At 35.5% G+C, this 16,225-nt stretch overlaps 1 protein-coding gene across 1 annotated transcript in view; it reads left to right on the plus strand.

Annotated features, from left to right (window-relative positions):
• The window catches only part of SYN2 (synapsin II), a 175,716-nt gene that overhangs the window by 72,150 nt on the left and 87,341 nt on the right, over positions 1 to 16,225 (plus strand). Inside the window, exon 6 of the mRNA XM_050712811.1 lies at positions 12,798 to 12,887. Coding sequence (XP_050568768.1) covers positions 12,798 to 12,887 — 90 coding nt within the window. The remainder of the gene's footprint in view (positions 1 to 12,797; positions 12,888 to 16,225) is intronic.

Consider the following 16,225-nt stretch of genomic DNA (forward strand, 5'->3'; position numbering starts at 1 on the left):
CAAAACCCAAAAACTAGCAGAATTATTCTGTTATTTCCTTGCTCAGAAATGAGTTCAATATGTGCAGCACTGTTTAAAGATATTGAACCACCTACTACTGTAATATCTTATACACAGAACTTCATGCTTGGGTGAAACTGAATTTGTACGTTTGCAGATAAATACGTTTTCTTATTTAAATTCTTGTCTTTTTCATCATGGCTTAAATATCAGAATATATAGTGATTCTGATTACATTTTTTGTTACTCAGTCTTAACATTCATATAAAAAGAAAAGTAGTTTCCACTTCATACATATATGTACTTTTTGTAAAGTACATCCTACTGTCAGAAAGTGTTTCAGAAAGCATATTCAGCAGTCATGAGTGTCCATGTCAATTTTGCAGTAGTGCGAATAAGCAAACGTGCTTAGACTGACCATAGATTAGGCCCATCCTCTTCATAGCACGTGAAGGATGCTTTTCTGGATGATTCCCGTGTTAACAAGGATGATTTGTTGTTTTTATGAAAGCTATTTCTATAAAAATTGCTAATTCAAAAACATAAAAAAAAGAACTCTAGATAAAGCCATAAATCACCATCTTTATTAATTGATGAGAAATATATTGACCTTCAATCAAGTAAAATTTCAGTGGCAGAAGTAAATCACAATTTCTATAACAGCAGAAAGAGACAGGGTGACAGTGTCCAATGCAATGGGACTTTAAGGAATGAAGGGTTTTTTGAATTAGCCATGGCCACCAATTGCACATATTTAAGTAAGTGTAAAATGGGGAGCAGTATAGAACTGGTGGAAGGGGAAGTCAGGATAGGTAGGCTATTACTTTAAAAGGACTGTGGGATAAAATAAGAGTTAGAATCCAAAATGCAAGATCTTGTTTTTTTCCTTAAGTTGCTGTACTTCACAGTATCAGGTCTTTGCTTTTATTAGAACATATAGCACAGCATTTTTTTCTACCCTGAGGACAGATTCACAACCTGCATTAAAAACTGAAGCACCTGCCCAAAATTTTTCAGTGGAACTCTTTTCCCATTGTGTCTGCAGACATGGTTTTCTACGTCATTGCCAATAGGCAGGCAGGCAGTATTTAACCTGAGATATATTATCAAAAGATGGGGGTGTGGGAAGGTTGCTAGAAACATGGTAAAAGTATTTCTAAAATAAAGTCTTAAAGCCTGTGTTTTCTACTGTTGGGACATATATTATTCCTTCAAATGCAAGTCAAAAGTTCAAAGCACCATATAACCCTTTGAAAATTTAGGATGCTAGCCACTGTGGCAAAGAAAATATTGAATTGAATGTTTGTGGTTAAATGTTTGCATACTGAAATATGTTAATGATTTGGAATTATCACAGTGCTCCTGTTATTATCACTTCTGTGATAATACTTACCATCTACCTCATGAAAAAATCATGATCCTGGCTTTTGACATGTATTCTACTTAAATGTTAGTAAAAATGTTAGTAAGAATTTCAGAAAGCTACTTACCTAGTATGGAAGCAAGAGTTTTATAAATAGACACTGTTGGTTGCTACTAAGCAAATGCAGAGCTGTGGAGGAAACATTTAAAGGTCTTTATTTACTTCATTGGAATGTTTCCTTGCATTGTCATGTTGCAAAGTCATAGTCATCCCATGCTTATGATTAGTGCTGGGGAAATGTTATTTAAAAACATAAATCCAGTGTATTGGGTTGATTTTTTTAAAATAATATTCTTCTGTCCTGCATGCATCCTTTTGCGTGTTTCCCGTTAAGATTTCTGTGAAATGTGCTTGCTTAAATGTTTGCATTAAGTGAACCCTGCTCTTTCAATTGCAAGTATTGGTAGCAGTATGGTAATAACACAAATTATTAGCTTTTCACTTGTACTGTGAACAATCGGCCAATAAATGGGCTCATACAGTGAGGTGGAATTAACTGGTGAGGTCAGTAAAGACGCTAACTGACATTCTTGTCAGGGACTGTAAGGTTCAATGTCTATATCTGCTATAAATAGAACATTTTATTACAGTTCAACCTTGACTATGACGTACTAATTACATGCATTACAGTAGCTGGATTGCTGTCTATAGGTTCAGATAGTGATAAGTGTTTTAACAGTGCAGTGATAACAGAATTGCAGCAATTCTACAGACCATGGTTTTATGTTCCAAGAAAAAGAAAATCCTTATAAAATTCCTTATAAAATCAGTCCAATTACATTATAGCAGTTCTGTTTCCTTTGCTGCAGAGGAAAAACGTAGTAGCATTTGTGGCTGGCTGCAAATCTGTTCTTTTGTTAGCATGCCTTGGGAGGCTACTTAGAAGCTGTTGGTTTAGACAGCTTCCACGATCCACCGATACGTTAATTACTCACTTCTTCTGGTGAAGGAGATGGTACAACCTACAACTTGATAATGGGTCTACAATAAAACATTTGTGAGCTTTATGACCTTAATTAGCTTGCTGCCAGGCTGGTGGAAGTCTGTGTTTAGCTTGAAATGGTGACTTGATGTAATCACAGAGGGGATGTAGAAGCCCACGGTAGCATGTCAAGCTACTGCTTAGTCATAACAGCTTGTGAAGAGGGATCTGTCACTGCATGGATGAGAAAGCTGTGTGTTTAGCAGGCTCAGCCTCTAATGAAGAAAACTCCGTCACATAGTGACAAAGTGCTACATCATTCTCCAGTTCAGCAATGTTGGACATAAAGAAAAAAAAAGGAACTGTTTTCTGGTCAACAGCTGGCACAGTAGAATTAAGACCCAGAAGACAGACTTGTCTGTATTTTAAAAATATCTGAAAGATTCTGGCATTTTTTATGTAGAGTTCCAGATGTGAACCCATCTTGTACTGAAACACCTTCAAAAGATCACTGGGACTTTGCTTCATTGTAGGAATTTTTTGCTATTAAGGATTTCAAATGCAAGAGAAGTATGATAGAACACTCTGTTATGCCAAAAGTGATTTCCTCGCTCATCTGCACTCAGTCTGAGGGAAGGCTGATCATGGCTTTTCCATTTGTAAGGCCTGATAGTATTATAAAGATCACAATTCTTCTGTGTGTCTTTTCCTACAGTTTGAGAGTGGACATCCAAGTAGGTTTTTTGCAAGTTAGTTGACTATTTTTTTTCTTGCTCCATTTGCCACGCTTACGTAATTCTGTGTCTACATGTGTTGTGTTTTACTTTGTTTCTTTTGCAGATGATTTTCCCCTTATCTGTCTTCATCTTTCTTGTATTGAACACTTTCTCTGTTCTCACCTTCCCTTTTTTTTTTTTTTTTGGAAGGTCTGTTTTGACTGTCCTTTGCTGCTTTCTGATGGTATTATAGTGTACTCCCCTAACTTGTTTTCTCCTTCACGTGTTCTGTAAGAAGTTGCCCCCTTGTGCTTTTCCAGCCTTCAAGATATGCTTTTATAATCTGGGCAACAGACTGGGGCACTGGCAGGAAAGTTGTAGACACTCTGCAGGGAGGAGCATATAAAAGAAATGAGCTCTGTTCATTCCAGCTTCCTGTTGACAGAAATTATTGAAGCTATGCCAATAGGCAGACACAGCCACATAGATGAGTTTCAATATTGTGTCAAAGTATCTTCTGGAGAACGAATAACAGATAAAAATGAATGTGCATAAGAATAAAAGTCTTGAATATCTATTTACTGTAAATCTACTTCTGTGAGTGACCCTTCAATGCTATTTCACATCTGTTTTAGTGAAGGAACATAGAAATTTCTCCCCAAATTTGTTGCACTATAAGAAAATTCTGTGCTCACTAACAGGAGTAAGATTTGTACAATAATGCTGAACAATGGTTTAGAATCTGGTTATTGCATTTCTCTATATCCCAGAGGGATTTTTATTGAAGGTCAAGGATAAAAAATGTGTCCCTAAAATTGGGTTCAACTCAGATTTGGGAAGAAATTTAGGGATATTGAAATTTAATGTCTCATACATTATAAATCTTAGAAATGTTAAGACCTGTATTATACTTAATTTTATATATTTCATGAGATGAAACCTGGAACCAGCACTAAACTTTCTTGTTTCAACCATTCTGGCAAGATTGATCTACCTGATAGAAAATGATGGGAACAGTGGACAGCCAGAATATGGAAATACGTAGATCCCACCCACACTTTTCCTACCCTTACACTTTAGGAAGCTATTGTAGCAAAAAACCAGCTCCTTTCTTTCACTTCAGGACTGGAAGTCAGGTGCTGCCCTTCTCTTTCCCAAGCATTGAAGAATTGTTTTCTCAGGCACTGGGCACAATCGCATGACTAGCAAAGTCTGAACAGCTTCATGTCGTAATGTGTGACAATCTCCTCAGCAAATTCAATTTACCTATTTTCAAACATTTACACAAAGGGAGGAGGTCTTTTAAAACCATTTCTGTGTCTCTTATTCATATGAAGGGTATTCTACAGGACAGCCAGAGAACAAACTGTCCATATGTGCTATTCTTCCAGCCCTGATCCAAGCAGAACGTTAAATGTAAAAACCGTAGTTTAATTCTGTGTCAGCCAATGAAGATTTTGGCCTCTCTGCTCAGTCTGCCAGTAAAAGCAAAACATGTTGATGGATTTGTAGTGCAAGAGCTGAAAGTAAATTCACAAAAGTGTGTCAGAAGGAAAGTAAAAGCATTTTAAGCTCTTTGGTCAAAAGTAATTTACTAGCAACTTTGAACACTACATTGAAGCAAAGTACATAATTATTCATTTAAATACGTAACAGAAATCTACATACATTGAACAGTGTGATTTCCTCTTTGTACCTACTTATAGAGATATTTAAGTTCCATTTTTATTGCAAGAATAAATATTATGGTCTTGCTTAATTTTGCGTTCCTAAAATATGTAAGCTCCCTTGAAATGCCTTCAAAACAGCGGAGACCCTTAAATAATGAATATAGTACAGTGTAGTGGTGATTTGACTTCTGTTCCATCCATACAGCACGTAACTCTTACAGTTCTATATTCATCAATCCTTGCTTGAACTATGAAGTACTTTATATATAAACTGAGTATATATTTTTCCCTTTGAGAAGCATTTACTCTCATGAAGCTAATTTAATGCAAGAGTAGGTTCAGATTTTTTACTTCATTGCTGAATTTTTATGGTAGGTTGTTGTCACTTTGCCCTGCTCTTCTCTGCACTAAAGAGCAGCAGTGGGAGCTCTTGACATCCATTGCAGACTTTCATTGCATTGAACGTTTCCAGTGGCAGAAAATTGAAACAGACTTTTAACCATTTCGTAGCTTATTCTGAAAGAAGCTATGTTTAAATAAAGGTTGTAAAATTAATCTGAAAACCAGGACTGTAAAGCTGGTGTTTGTATCCCTTATATATCTGCTGTTCCTTGTGTAGAGTTGAAATACAAAAACCCGCTTCTGTTCTTGCTTAAGTTAAATACCCATAATTGAAGACCAGTCTTAATATTTATTTAAAAAGCAAACCTGTGTGATATATTCCCCATTAAAGTACCTTAGATGATAAACCAGCCAAAAACTAGGCAGATATTATATCTGTTTTTTGTATATGAACATGGTCTCTCAGGCATGGGGAAAATCTGGGGGCTAGAAGCCTGTTCTTGCAAAAGGAATTTGTGAGCCATCTGGGAAACTGCCTTTCATTGTGCTGCCTCCCTTGTCACAATCCCCAGTCCTTCCTGTCCCCTCCCTCCCTCTACACAAGCATAGCTGTCCCACATTATCTTCAAATATCCCACCAGTGCTACTGTTGCTATCTGATTTCATTGCAGTCATTCCTTTATGCTGAGCTTCTATTCTTAGCTGCAGTTCACATCTGAAAGGGATGCAAAGTGGACTTGTCCTCATTTCTTTTACTGGATATACAGCTTCATATAGAGACACCTGGAAAATAGCTTCATATAGAGACACCTGAAGACCTGCACAAAATTTCTTTAACTACACGACTCCTTATCAATGACATGGGAAAGCTATATATGCAAAAACAGATTTTGCATTATAGGATAGATTTCCTCATATTCTACTGTGAAGTTTCAGTGAATTCAATATTTTTTTTTATAAAAAGTAACTATTTTAACTGGAAAATCTCAGGATCATAGCATCTTAGGGAAGAAAAACAAACAAACAAACAAAAAACCGTACCACACAATAAAATCGTTATTGTAGCAAGACCCAACCCCTTCTGAAAAGTGTTTAAGCATACGCCCAAGTCCCATTAAAATAAACAGGTGCACAAATGTTTCCTCGAACAGGACACTGAACTCAATGTTCCCATTATAGTGGAATCTACTACACGTTCTTACTGCTGCCAAGTGCACCCAAGAAAGAGTTCTCATAGCTTTTATTTGAATGACTTAGTTCAATAAAATCTTGTTTCTCTCTGTAACTTTTCATTATAAAATAAAAAGTTCCAGAATGCGTCTTGATCTGGACCTCATGGTATGACTTTTTGCTAATTCTTTTCTAACAAACATGCCTAGATCTGTTTCTGTTTTATGCTCATAGCTATTATTCTTTCTTTTTAATCCTTAGGTCTCCCTTAAATCTCACTTTGCTCACTGTTTACACATTTTGTCACCTCTTCTTTCATTAGCCGAGGTGGTTCTTATTGCCAGATGCCTTGCTACCCAACTTTGCAAGCCAAGATGAAATGTTTTTCTGTCTGTGATCCTTTTTTTTTTTTTTGTAACATCCTGCTTTTCTAATTGTTGGATAATTTTTTTTCCTCTCGTGGGTGCACTGATACTTCGTACGTGAGAGCTCTGAAGTTTTTCCAAGGGCGTGAGTTTCTTGTGTGTGTGTCTCGTAGAAATACCCAATGATTTGTACATCTTGTCAGATGTTAAAATATTCCTGCAGTTATTTACAGCCATGATTGCAATTGGAGAGATGTACCGCTCAGAACGCTCAGAAGAGAGGTACTCATACTGTAGAAGAGGTGCAGAAGCCAAGTAAACGCCTTCGGAAATTCTGGGTAATGTAGAGCAGAGAAACCCAAATGTTTCAGGGAAGGGTCAACACAAACCACACAACCTTAACAGCTTCATCTCGGTAGATGCAGACAGGCACCCCAGATGGTAAGGAGGGAGCTGGAGATAAAGGAGCTGAGGAAGTATCAGCTACAGTCAAGGAAGGAAGGAAGATATACCATTAGTTCCAGAGTGGTGGGTCAAGCAGCAGGACTCAAAGATAGTGGGCTAGGACACCTCAACTTGGTGAGGCAGAGATCATCACCAATGTTTACATGTAAGGCTGGGCTACGAAAGGGTTGGGAAACAATTCATCTGTGTTATAAAATTACTGTTTGAATTATGATGCGGGTTCCCTATAACTAATCTTTCCATTCATAGTCCAACTGTATTCTTTGGCTTTGAATAGTAATAATGGAAAACTACTGGAGGAACATCAAGTTCTTTTGTCAGTTCCCATCTTTTATGTATTCTGTTAATATGCCCAAACTGATTTGTAGGCAATGTTTCATTGTTACGTTGCCATGTCAAACTTTGAATTGACTTTGAAAGTTTGAATACTTTCATTAAGTTGTCTGTCAGATCCTGCTGACAGAAAGAAGTACTTAAGTTACCGTCAGCAGACTGTTCTCCTTGATTCTTATATTAAGTATCAAATAGCAAATCAAATGTGGATATACCCAGCCTTCTGGAAAAGTATTCAATGTTTGCTAAATCATAATAGAAGAAATGTAGGCCAGTCATAACAAAGAACCAATATTATGAAGAGCATAAAGAGAGTAACACAGATACTGCTTAGGTAATAATTTAAAAAATCGATACCAGAAAGTATCAATACAAAACTGTAAAAATAAGGCATGGTGAAAAATCTTTGTTAAATTCTCTCCCACAGAGTGCATGTGCCAAATGTACCCTTCCAGGCACTTCTACACAATTACTTAATTTCTTTTCCCTCTGAAGTGTTTACAAGTGTTTCTCAGTCTGCTGGCCAACAAGGACCCCTGATATGTTTGTGCTAGTGATGCTGAGCCTTTTAACTTTTGAATGTCTCTTATGAGGCAAATTTTTTTTTTCTGGAATGACCAGCCATGTTTCTAAGCCTCAGCCTAAAAATGGTTTTAGAACATTTTTCAAGGTGCTGTGTGAAGGAGGATTAAAAAAAAAAAAAGTCCATGTGTCATTTTCTCTAATAGCTTCCTATAATAGAAATGTAACATAAATCAGCCTATAATGTAAACCAGCTTGTCTTCAAGATTCAAACCCTGCAAGAGACCTCTGCATGTCATTATAGGGAAAATAGAGTTTTTCTGTACTGAAAGGGAAAATCCAATTGCAGCAGTCCCATCCATGCTCACATGTAGTGGTGTGTATGTTCAGGCATCATTTACTCAGGTGTGCAGTTCATAGAGAAATACTAGGAACCTCTACAGCGTTTCCTTGGGAAGCTATTTTTCATCAATTCTTAGTCTTACAACAGAATGAGTTAAGATTTTTTGCTCAGGTGGCCAAGAAGGCCAACAGTATCCTGATTTATATCAGAAATAGTATGGCCAGCAGGTCTAGGGAACTGATTGTCCCTCTGTACTCAGCTCTGGTGAGGATGCTCCTCAAATACTGTGTTCAGTTTTGAGGCACTCACTACAACTACAAGAAGGACACTAAAGTGCTGCTGGAGAGTGTCCAAAGAAGAGCAATGAAGCTGGTGAATGGTCTAGAGAACAAATCTTATAAGGAGCAGCTGAGGGACCTGTTTTCTTTTAGCCTGGAGAAAAGAAGGCTCGGGGGAGACTTTACCATGCTCTACAATTACCTTAAAGGAGGCTATAGCAATGTGGGGATCAGGCTTTTCTCCCAAGCACCAAATGATAAGACAAGAGGAAATGTCCTTAAGTTGCACCAGGGGAGGTTTAGGTTGGATAGTAGGAAAAACTTCTTCACTGAAAGGGTTGTGAAGTATTGGAACAGGCTGCCCAGGGAAATAGTTGAGTCACCAGCCCTGGAGGTATTCAAAAATGTGTAGATGTAGAGCTTAGTGACATGGCTTAATGCTGGACTTGGCAGTACTAGGGTAAAGGTTGGACTAGATGATCTTAGAGGTCTTTTCCAACCTAAACGATTCTATGATTCTAAGTATACAGTAGCATGAAAATTTTATTGTGTCTTAACATTTGATCAACATAGCAACCCAATCTTCAAACTGTCCTGCATCATCTGCTTTTAGGTAATACATGCTCACAGAAAACTGGCAGCAATACTGACTATTGATATCATATTAGAAACTTTGAAATGTTATTTTAGTAATTTCACCCACAGACATTGATATATTTGGTATCATGTTTAATATATTAGGTAAAAGGCAGATTTATCATGAGAATACAGAAGTGTTTACATCTCAGCAAAGTTAAATCTCAAGTAAAAGGATGATTTTTTACAACAGAGGGATTCAAAAAGTGTTCACATCAAAGTTTTCCTGTTTCTCTACTGCTAGAGAATCCCAACTCATCTGGATTTGTGAGTCCAGGGAATTTTGTGATCACTTACGTTGTTATCATGCAGTATTAGATGGCTGGTTGGAGTTCTGCTGTTTGTAGAAACAAGCCTTGTAAAGGGCACAGATAGTGAATACTCACAATGAAGGAAAATCTCTGACAGAAAAGGTCTTATAATATGTAGCTGAGGTGTACTTCCCTAGCAAGCAACAACTGTACAGGCCAAAGTGAAGTAGTTCGTTGCATCAATATTTTATTCAGTGTACTAGGAACTCCCTACTGGGATGGACAATGCTATATGTCCTTCAATCTGGCAAGAGAGACTAGAAAATTGCTGGAATTAAAAGTAACAAAAAGCACTGTCTGGAATAACTTGTTGTAAATATATCTATTTTTAAGGGAAAAGTTTCAGCAGTTTGTTCAGGAAAAAAATATGAGCATTTCAGGGATGACATGCTTGCAATTAGGCACATTTTTAACTCATCTAAAGTGATAATGGAAGTAATTACTCAGTCTTTAGGAAGTTAAAAGAGTGGGTTTTTATAAGTGTTCACTGATTTGGTACAGTACAATATACACAGTCAAATTTATAGTGTTCCATTCTTAGTGTAATGAAACCCCATAAAGCTTTTATATGAAGTCAAAAAGACTGTTTCACTTTGTCAAAAAGTCACTAAGTCACTAACTATGTTTTTGACTAATTATTTCTTCTTATCTGTACCATACTTAATTGGAGAAGAGAAAAAGTGCAGCTGTTCCTATCCTGTTCTTTTTTGGAGGCACAATCTGTAGGCCAATATGAAAACTTTTAAAATAAGGAGAGTTGAAATTACAATGAATGCTACAAAATGCAAGTATTATCCTTTAAAAATAAATAAATAAATCTGAAAAGCATAACTATATGTACCTGAGAATCACCCTCTTAGAGCTGAAAATAACAAAGTTATTAAATTTGAAAATGAAAATTTTTTTTTATTTTTCCTATAGATGTTGAAAAGTCTCCTGCTGAAATGTTAAGCACTATGAAGTTGTATTGTTATATAATCGGTAAAACAAACAAACAAACAAAAAAACAGGGTTCTTGGCATACATATGAAATACCTAGATATTGTGTAGCTCTGCCAGTGTTTTCTATTTCATGAACATCCCATATCTGAAAACATTCAGCATGGGATTAGATAATAATTCAGTAGCTTATCATCTGAAAAGTTCTTGCTCTTGCTCAGGTAAGGATTTGATAAATCTTACTGTGATTTAAAGGCATAACTTAAGGATAGATTAGTTAGTGCAGTAAAATGATTTTCAAAACATAATAAAGGCAGAACATTAATTTGGTCAACTTAATGTATTCTATACTTTTTCTTTTCTTCTTCTTGGAGAAGGTCTTTAAAAAGTCATATCAGACTTGTTAGTGTAGTTTTCAGCAGACCTTTAAAACCTAGTCTGGATAGAAAAGCAGAAAAGGCGAAGGGTGGTATTCCATTTCCGCATATCTGTAAGGCCTGTGTAGCTTCTAAACTGTCCATATAGAGCAGAATTTTCAGAAGTGGTCTTTTGCTTCTGTCTGTATAACTAATGATTTTTTGGTTCTCTCCTCTACCTCAGGAAATTTAAACCTACTTTTCCAATGTGCTATTTCATAGCTTAATTACTGGATTATAGGGTACTTCAGGTGATATGTTACAGGTGGTTGGTACTATTTTAAGTAAATAGACATTCAGCAGTATTGATCTGAAATACAGCTTTCTTACCTCTTCAGCAAATGTCATAATCCCCACAGTGTCACTTTCTCACTCTTCTGTTTGCTTTCAGTGAAAATGGAAAAAGATCAGTAAAGAATTACAGGAGATCCCATGATTTTTTTAAAGTATTTTAAAGGTAGATTTATTACTGAATAGATCTATTTTAACAAGATATTTTGGCAAAAATCATGTATTTCAAAGGCAGTATTTCCTTTTGAAATTTTAAATTTGGATCTTGGTTAAGAACAGGAGTAAGTTGTCAGGAATTCTGTTCGCAAACCACCTTATTTTGGTAGCTGTGATAATATTTCCTTTCCTTGAGGTCTGTTTTGTACGGTACACTGTCCAGCTAGAATTTCTTAGGCTTCTGGTGAAAACTACTCATCATTAAGGTATTTTCCACTGGCCTTCAAAATTTAAATATGTGTTTTACCAAACCTAAGTAAACATCACTAAATTAAACAAAATCTCTATGCCAGCTGGATATGCAATGCAAAGCTTTCATCATTTTATTTTTTTTTTCAGTTTAAATGCTTCTTGCTAGCCCTGTACCCTCAATTACATTAACAGAGTAGGTATTGGATCAAACCGCATCATGGACAGAGTTGTATTGTTCTTTGCTTTTTTCCTGTTTGTAACCAGCAAATCCCACTGTTCAAACTGTTGTGCTAATTTGTTTGTCTCATGTTGGCATAATGACAATTAAACACATCATGGGTATGTACAATCCAGAGCTTTGGAGTCTTGAAACAATAGTGGTCTTCTGACTGCCAGTAGCCTTGCTCCCTAGAAAAATCATTTGCTAAGCTGTGATTTCAAGTGTGACTTGGTTTATAAACTGCTATAATAGAAGAGTTGATCAGTTCACTAAAGAGGATAGCCCTTAAATACATTTCTATTTAAAAACAGATTGTCTCTTTGTGTTTAGATGTTGCTTTTCTTTCTGTGCTTTTACTACAGTCTACATTATAGGTAGAGAGGATATGTGTTGGGGAAAAAGCCCAGAAAGATGAAATGTTAATAAAATGTTAGTGAAACTGCCAATAACCTAACTGTTTAAAGTATCAACATCTTTGTTGACTGGAGGCAGTGATAGGATGGTCATGTGGCTATGGTACATGGCTGGAGCCTCAGAAATCAAAAGTCTTGTTTTCTCTTTATCTGACTTGTAGTATATGACATAGTTACTGCTTGTCTGTTTTCCAATTTTGCAAAATAGCATTTCAATGTCAGTAAGATGCCAGAGGCTAAATTAATGTGGAATATGTCTGATCTTTAGATTGAAGATGGTAGAAAATGCAGTGTTATAATGGTTTTATCACAAAATCAGCTTAAAATATGGAAAATATGATGTATCTGAAAATCAGTATTCCAATTTATTTTATTTTCTGTCAGTGTGAGGATTGACTCTTAGAAGTATTGCTGTTTGTTTTTTTATATAAGTCGTAGCTTGGGTGAATTAAAAAGATGTGTATGAGAGAGAGAGGGAGAGAAGTGTACAACGTTTAAGTGTATTTTATGCTAATTATTGAACACAGAAAAGAAGCAACACAACAGTATGAGAACATTTCAGTAGAATGTGATTTCTCTCTTAAGATTTTGTTTTGTTTTCCCTTGTTTTACAGTTTGCCCAGCTGGTGTCCGTCTACAAATCTCTAGGTCCAGAGAAGTTCCCTTTAATTGAGCAAACGTTCTATCCAAATCATAAGGAAATGGTACGTGCAAATACCAGTACTAAATTCACTTAATGTCTCTGTAAAATAGGAACTGTAAACACACATGACCTATTTCTCCCCTCTACTGTCCATTAAAAAACAAACAAACAAACAAAAAACACAACAACAAAAAAACATTTTGGAAGCTTTTAGAGGGGTGAGATTTGGTGAGCACTTGAAAACATTTTGGTGGTTAACTGGAAGATTTTCAGATTTGAATGCAGTCATTTTCAACTAATCAGCTTCAGAGAAATATTAAAGAGATTAAATGGTTAAAAAGACACAGGAAAACTGTTAACGTGCAAGGGGAATTTTTATGGTTTGTTTCAAACCAATTCTTTATGTTATGTTTCAAGTGTTTATTATCTGTGTTGATGATGTACCTGTAACTGTGGAACTTCATCTAAAATCAGGGTGTTTATGACTTGTATCTTCTTCATATACCTGAGCTGACATAATTTGATTCCCAGTCTTTTATACATATAAATGCAGTCATGAAAATGGCACTCATAATCTTCACTTACTTTATTTTTTTCTTAGAGCAAAGTTATTCTAGAGATTTTAGGTCTAGGTGGACACCTTTATCCTCAATAGTTTCTGAAGACGCATAGGAAGAGGGTGTATCACTGTCGTTGTTTTCCCAAAACTGTTTCTGACCGTGTAAATAACATAATTTTGCAACTTATAGATGAACATACCACTGTGATTATTTCTGTGCCTGCATATGCAGGATCTACATGAACCAAAGAAAACATCATTTCTTACACTGCACACATTTTCTTCTTTCTTATGCTCTCTAAACAAAAATTCTTTCCTGAGTATATATATATATTTTTTTCCAAAGGGAAATACTTTCAGCACAGAGAAACTGGAAGGAGGTTTTTTGCTGATTAAATAAGCAAGTATAGAGACATCAATTATTTTTAGTGGATAATCCTGATCTTGCCATTCAACATCTATCACACAGCTGTGATTCAAGTGCATCAGTTACCATGGCAACATCATGATAAAATACATTAGTTGTTTATTTAAGGTCCCCAGGGTGTAATTGCTGTGTGTCTGTCTTGAGACTGACTAACACTTCATTGTTGTAGGTGGCATCTAAGGCTCTCCAAGTTCTCCTCTTTGTTCCCTTTAGACTATAAACTCACAGAATTTACTCTCCTTTTGTCACATATGACACTTAGGAAAAGAGCTATCACCACAGGTACATATTTAGAACGTTTGCTACACAGATGCTTTGGAGAGCCAAAGGAGAATGGTTATTTATCTTGAGTAGCAGAGCTAAGTATTGGATAGCCAATACTTTGGGAAAATGTTTTTGTTGATGGATTTGTCAGGAAAATATACAACTTTATAAAATTTATATTTTTCTAATGCAAAAGAAGAATTTTATGCCTTGGGTATTCTTTGGAACAGGTGGAGCAGAATTACAACTTTTGTTTTTCAATATATTTTTTCTAAATACTAATGAGTTTTATATCTGTTTTCCTGAGAATGGCCAAGATTAAAGCTGTTTTATATTTTTCTGCACAAAATGTATTGTTTTTCATTATTTTATCAGCTACTAGTCATTATTTTATTGAAAAAGTGGGCTTTTTAATACATTTCTAAATTGTAATACATAGAACAAGGAAAATTTCCTATAATTTGGACAAAGAATTTATGTTTGAGATTGAATTTTTTATGTAGTATGATCATTTCTAGGGAAAAGTTCTTTCAAGATCTACCTGTTAAATTGCAAACTGCTGTCTTGAACATCTCATTGAATTGAAATTGAGTAATAGAACACAAACAAGAAAATGTCTGTATGAGTTTATATGGCATATTTTGCTTGTTAACATAATATAACAAATATTTGAGTGTTTTTTCCCCCTCCTCCCTTAGGGTATTTTGTTGTTCTACGTTGCTTATTAATGTCTGAACTGATAAGCTATTTGTCTTTTGTTTGAACTTTTAAATGCTAGTATTCTCCATGTCTGAGATAAATATATATATATATTTTTGCATATTTCTACTCAATGAATGTTACATCTAGAGAAAATTAATCCTTATGTCAGTATTGCATTGCCACACATTGTTCAAAGGTGCTGTAACATCTGATTGTGCTGAAGCTCATTCATATGATTTTTCCTTCTGATGAAATTCTCAGGGAACTTTATGACTTGAAAAATAATCAGGCAGCATGGTGTCAGATAGCATTTTAATTGAATTTCCAGAATGGATGGTAAGATTATTTCAATATCAGTTTTATTAGTTGATGAATTGAAATCATATACTACTTAATTCTTTTTTTTTTTTTTAACACCGTTTATTACTGACTAGCCTCTTTTGCATTTACTCTTACAGAATTTGGTTTTTACCTTTTAATTTTTTTGTAGTTCCTCTTGTGCTCTTACATTCATGTCTTTTCCCTCAAAGTGTAACCTAAAGCTCTGTCCCTTTCATCCAGTGCAAACCACTTGGGGGCAGGGGGGAGAGCAGGGAAAAACTGGAAATCTCTGTGAACTGAGTTTTCACCAAGCATGCCAGTGGTTCTTCTGCTTCTTTTGCTTCTTTCAAACTCTGGTGATCATTTGTACTGAGTCTTTAGAAGGCAATAAAAGGTAAATAAACAAAGATGCCATTCTTTTGTGTAAAACTGGAGCTGCTTTAATGAAACACTTTTCGAAACAGAAACATTCATCTCAGACTGGTTTAAACTATACAAAATGGTGTAAGGCTTTTGAACTCATTGCTGGTTTAGTCATATTACAGCTTTTCCCTCAGTAATTAGTCCCCTTTATTTCACTACATTTCCACCTCCTATATTCTTTCATGAAAGAAAATATATATTTTTTTCAATAAAATTGTCGGGCAATTTTAATTAAAACTTAACTGGAACATGTAAGGAAAAAAAACCAGCAATATTAAAGCATTTTATTTTTTTTGCCATCCACCTGTACAGTCTCCATTCTCTGATCTTTTCTCTACTCTTATCACATGAGTCATTTTCAAATTAAAATCAAAGGTTGCACCAGGCCGTATTTCTTCTCTGACCTTCCATATAACACATACAGTTTCAGGAAGTAGAAATAAAATGTAAAAATAACCTGCTGTTAGTAATGTATTGGTGCCACTGCAGTAAAAAATCTTGATAGGGAAAAAAACATAATCAGAAAGCTGCAATCTCTTTCATAATCCTTAGCAGTGCTGAATCTCAGGGAAAATAAAAAGTCATTCTGAGGGTTTATTTTTTTAAAGCTTTTCTTGCCATATTTATTGTTAAGAAAAACAGAACAAAAAACATCTTTTTACCATCTGTTATGGGGAGTTTGGCCAGATTTGTGTTCATACAG

The sequence above is a fragment of the Cygnus atratus genome, chromosome 10 (assembly GCF_013377495.2).
Source record: "Cygnus atratus isolate AKBS03 ecotype Queensland, Australia chromosome 10, CAtr_DNAZoo_HiC_assembly, whole genome shotgun sequence".
NCBI lineage: Eukaryota > Metazoa > Chordata > Aves > Anseriformes > Anatidae > Cygnus > Cygnus atratus.